A 3,461-nucleotide genomic window follows, 5' to 3' on the forward strand; every position below is an offset into this window, starting at 1 on the left:
CTATAGGGTGGATATACCTCCCGATAAAATGTAAAAATATAATTGCGATTGAAGAAGGATAATTAAACTAAAATATCAACATTCGAAGATCTCGAGTTAAAATATTTTAGGCAAATTACTAGAAATTGTTTTTGTAATAACATTGAAAGATGCGAGAACAATGTCGACTGCTATTTAGGATAATACCGATTGGTTTAATTAGCTTAAAAGAGAACAGTACTCACCATTTCTGCTTCGCGTCCAGTCTGTTAACAGGATAGCTGAAAGTTGACTTCGCTTGCAGTTTGAAGATACTCGCTGGGTTCGATCTCCCCGTGCAGATTGGAGACACTTGCTGCTTGCCACTTGACACTTGCACTTCTCGTGAGTTTTGGAGACACATGTTGAATTTGGTCTTCTCGTGCAGTTCGGTGACTGGTCTGATGGAAGTGAATATTTTCTGAGGTTGAGCGACGTGAATTTATACTGCATTTGGGGTGCGAGAGAAGGGGGGCTATAGGCGGGTTCAATTCGAGAAATGCACACTGTCGTTGCAATGTGGTGAAATGGAAATGCATTTTTGTCGAAGACGAGAGCGTTGGATACCAACACACGGAAGGAGGTTCGTGACTTGGAGAGGCAAGAAAAATATGTTGGAATTCTACCAGAGAACAGTTTTTGTTGCCAAGTGGGATTTGGGTGAATACGTTAGCTGCCAGGTGGGTGGAGACCGATACGTGACTTGGACCGATGTCGGTGGTTGCATGGTCTTTCGATTTCCAGTGTGTTATATTTCAATTGGTAATAACTTTTCCGAGAAATTGCGCCAGCTCGATCGGAGAAAATTGCGCCAGCTCGATCGGATTTATTCTACTCTCCTCCTCGGCTTCCACCGTGGTGCCACGAGCTAAACCCCCTGCGTGACGGATTCCTTATCGCGTTTACGTTAGGGTGGGTCTCTTCTGCCCTTCCAAAATGATTTTGGGACTGGTCGAATCGTCCGAGCATAATTAAGAGCTTGTCGTAAGTGGCAACTTCCAAACTACGGAGCAAATCCTGAACATATGGTGGGAAATGTCTTACCAATAATGCCACCATTTCCTCCTCATTCTCCGGCGGCTCACACAGTTTGATCGCTGCGATTTTCCGAGTCGCGTACTCTTGCATGCTACTTCCCGGCGTCCTCCTGTACATTCCCGACATAACTTTAATTTTATAATTTATCCGATGCTCTTTACTCCAATACCGCGCAACAAATAGTTGTTTGAATACTTCCATCTCCTCCGGAAAAGGAAAAATAGTATCCGCCCATCCATTTGCCCCTTCATCCAACATCTGATAGAAAAACCGCGATCGTATCTCGGGCGGGATGGCGTGAACGGAATAATAGTTTTCAACTCCCCTCATAAATGCTATGGGGTGTTCATGTGGTTTGCCACGGAATTGTAAATTAGCCGGGGGACTCGAAAAATTAGTCGAAGAACCCGTACCGCCTACCTTCATTCGACGGATCCCCGCTACCTCTTCCGCAAGATCTTTAATTCTTTTTTCGTGGTGGATCTTCTCCTCCTGTACATCTCGGGAAATTATTACAACTTGCTCCCTCACAACCTCTACCTTCTCGTTTACTTCCCTTTTTACTTCCTGAACGCGTTCGTCCACTATCTCCCCAATTCCTTCAATCTTCCCATTAATTGCCTCCAACTTCCCTTCTAGTTTCCCCCTTTCATCTTTCTCAGTATCGAAACGCTCTTTCATATCCTTCATTATTCTTTCGAATTTCTCGTCAAGTTTCCCCTCTAGTTTTTCAAATTTCTTGATATCCTCCTTTCTAGCTTGCTCAGCTTTTTCAAATCTCTCATCAAGTTTTTCCTCTAGTCTTTCAAATTTATTGATACCCTCCCTCCTAGCTTTCTCAGCTTTTTCAAACCTCTCATCAAGTTTTTCCTCAGCTTTCCCAAATCTCTCATCAAGTTTCTTTAATAGCTCATATAGGCTGGTGATTTCGGCGCCTCCACCCCTGTGCTCTATTCTATCCTCCGCCTTCTCCGCTTGCGGCTCCTCATCCCAGTTAGAAACGTCAATGATTTTCACCTCACTACTGGCATCTGACCCGTCCTCATCGTACCTAGGGGGTTCGCGATATTCTCTAAAACTCTTACCTTCCATCGCGTACGAGAGTAATTATTACAACAAAATACACAAGGAAAAAATAACAATGAAATTCGCACTTCGCTGAAAGAGTAACAATCATGAAAATCACGCTAAAGCAAATCGTATTCAAGGCTACCACCGCAACACAAGTTACCCACACTTTATCTAATACGGTGGCCAACTGACTGACGCCCACCAAAAACACAATTAAATCCGGACATCTTACAAGAACATGAGCAGAAATGAAAGGGACGCATACAAAAATGGGAATCTGATTCACAAATTTAAGAAAAAATCGCTCCACGAAATTTCCGCGATCTATGCAAAACGAAACGAATTTACTTATCACTCCGCTTGAGTCACTCAGGTCTCAAGTCCCTGTTCGGGCGCCAATGATGTAACCCCACCGTGCGGGGCACATTCGGGGAGGGGGAGATTGGAGGGCAAAAGGGGAGGGCGGAGGTGTAGCGGGGATATTCCGTGCACCTGGGGCGAGGGAATGGGATTTTGGGAAAGGGTAGGAGGGGGAAGTTTAGGGGTGATGAGAGCTGAGACAGGAGCGTTCGGATAAAGAAAGCCGTTCGACTGCGTAGTTCGCTCAACATAAATTTAATGAGTTTAAATATGATCATTTACAAATACAAGCAAATCAATGGCAAAAGTAACAATTAACCTCTTCTCCTTGAATTCAATGAAATACAACGCATAATTCACTATGCTGCACAACAGAAAAATTTCAGTCCTTAACCTAAACCCAAAAAACAATCACGCTACACGTTTTCACATTCATAACCCATACAAAAACCACAAGAAAAGGGGACAAATAAAAAAAACAAGAAACGGGGGGGGGGGATGGAAATATGAAACAACGAAATAGATATTGCACAGAAATTCACACGGTAATAGGGGGAAGTACTGTCCTCTTCTCTATTTGTGCGGGGGGAATTTTTACAAACGTTTTTAATGAATTCTCTTCTTGACTTGGTGAAGTGGGAATTTTCTTCTGTTCCTTGAGGGGGGGTTGGGGGGGGAGAATGGGATTTCGTGGCTTTTCTCTTACAGTTTGTCGAATTTTCGGGGCTCTCGATCTGCTGATCGTGGCGATTCCGTTCCGCGGCGTATGCTGCTCTGCGTCAACTCCGGCAGGTTCACGAGTGGGAGATGGCTTCTCTGCGACAGTTGGGAGATCCTTTCATCGGCACCACGAGTCTACCTTGCAACTCCGACTCGCGTTGGGCACCCTCTCTCTCTCTCTCTCTCGGGATCTCTCCACCAACTTTTTTCTCTGCCTCCCCACACTCCGCCTACTCTTGGGAGCCTTTTTTTTC

The 3,461-nt window shown here is 44.6% G+C and overlaps 1 protein-coding gene across 1 annotated transcript; it reads right to left on the minus strand.

Moving 5' to 3' along the window:
• Positions 1–220: 220 nt before the first annotated feature.
• LOC124173946 (structural maintenance of chromosomes protein 4-like) lies at positions 221–2,148 on the minus strand. The gene is made up of 2 exons (XM_046553110.1): positions 1,477–2,148; positions 221–439 (listed from the first exon to the last, which is right to left on the minus strand). The coding sequence occupies exons 1-2, from the start codon at positions 2,146–2,148 to the stop codon at positions 221–223; spliced, it is 891 nt and encodes a 296-aa protein (XP_046409066.1).
• Between the last annotated feature and the right edge of the window lie 1,313 nt (positions 2,149–3,461).

The sequence above is a fragment of the Ischnura elegans genome, chromosome 2 (genome assembly GCF_921293095.1).
Source record: "Ischnura elegans chromosome 2, ioIscEleg1.1, whole genome shotgun sequence".
NCBI classification, from domain to species: Eukaryota; Metazoa; Arthropoda; class Insecta; order Odonata; family Coenagrionidae; genus Ischnura; species Ischnura elegans.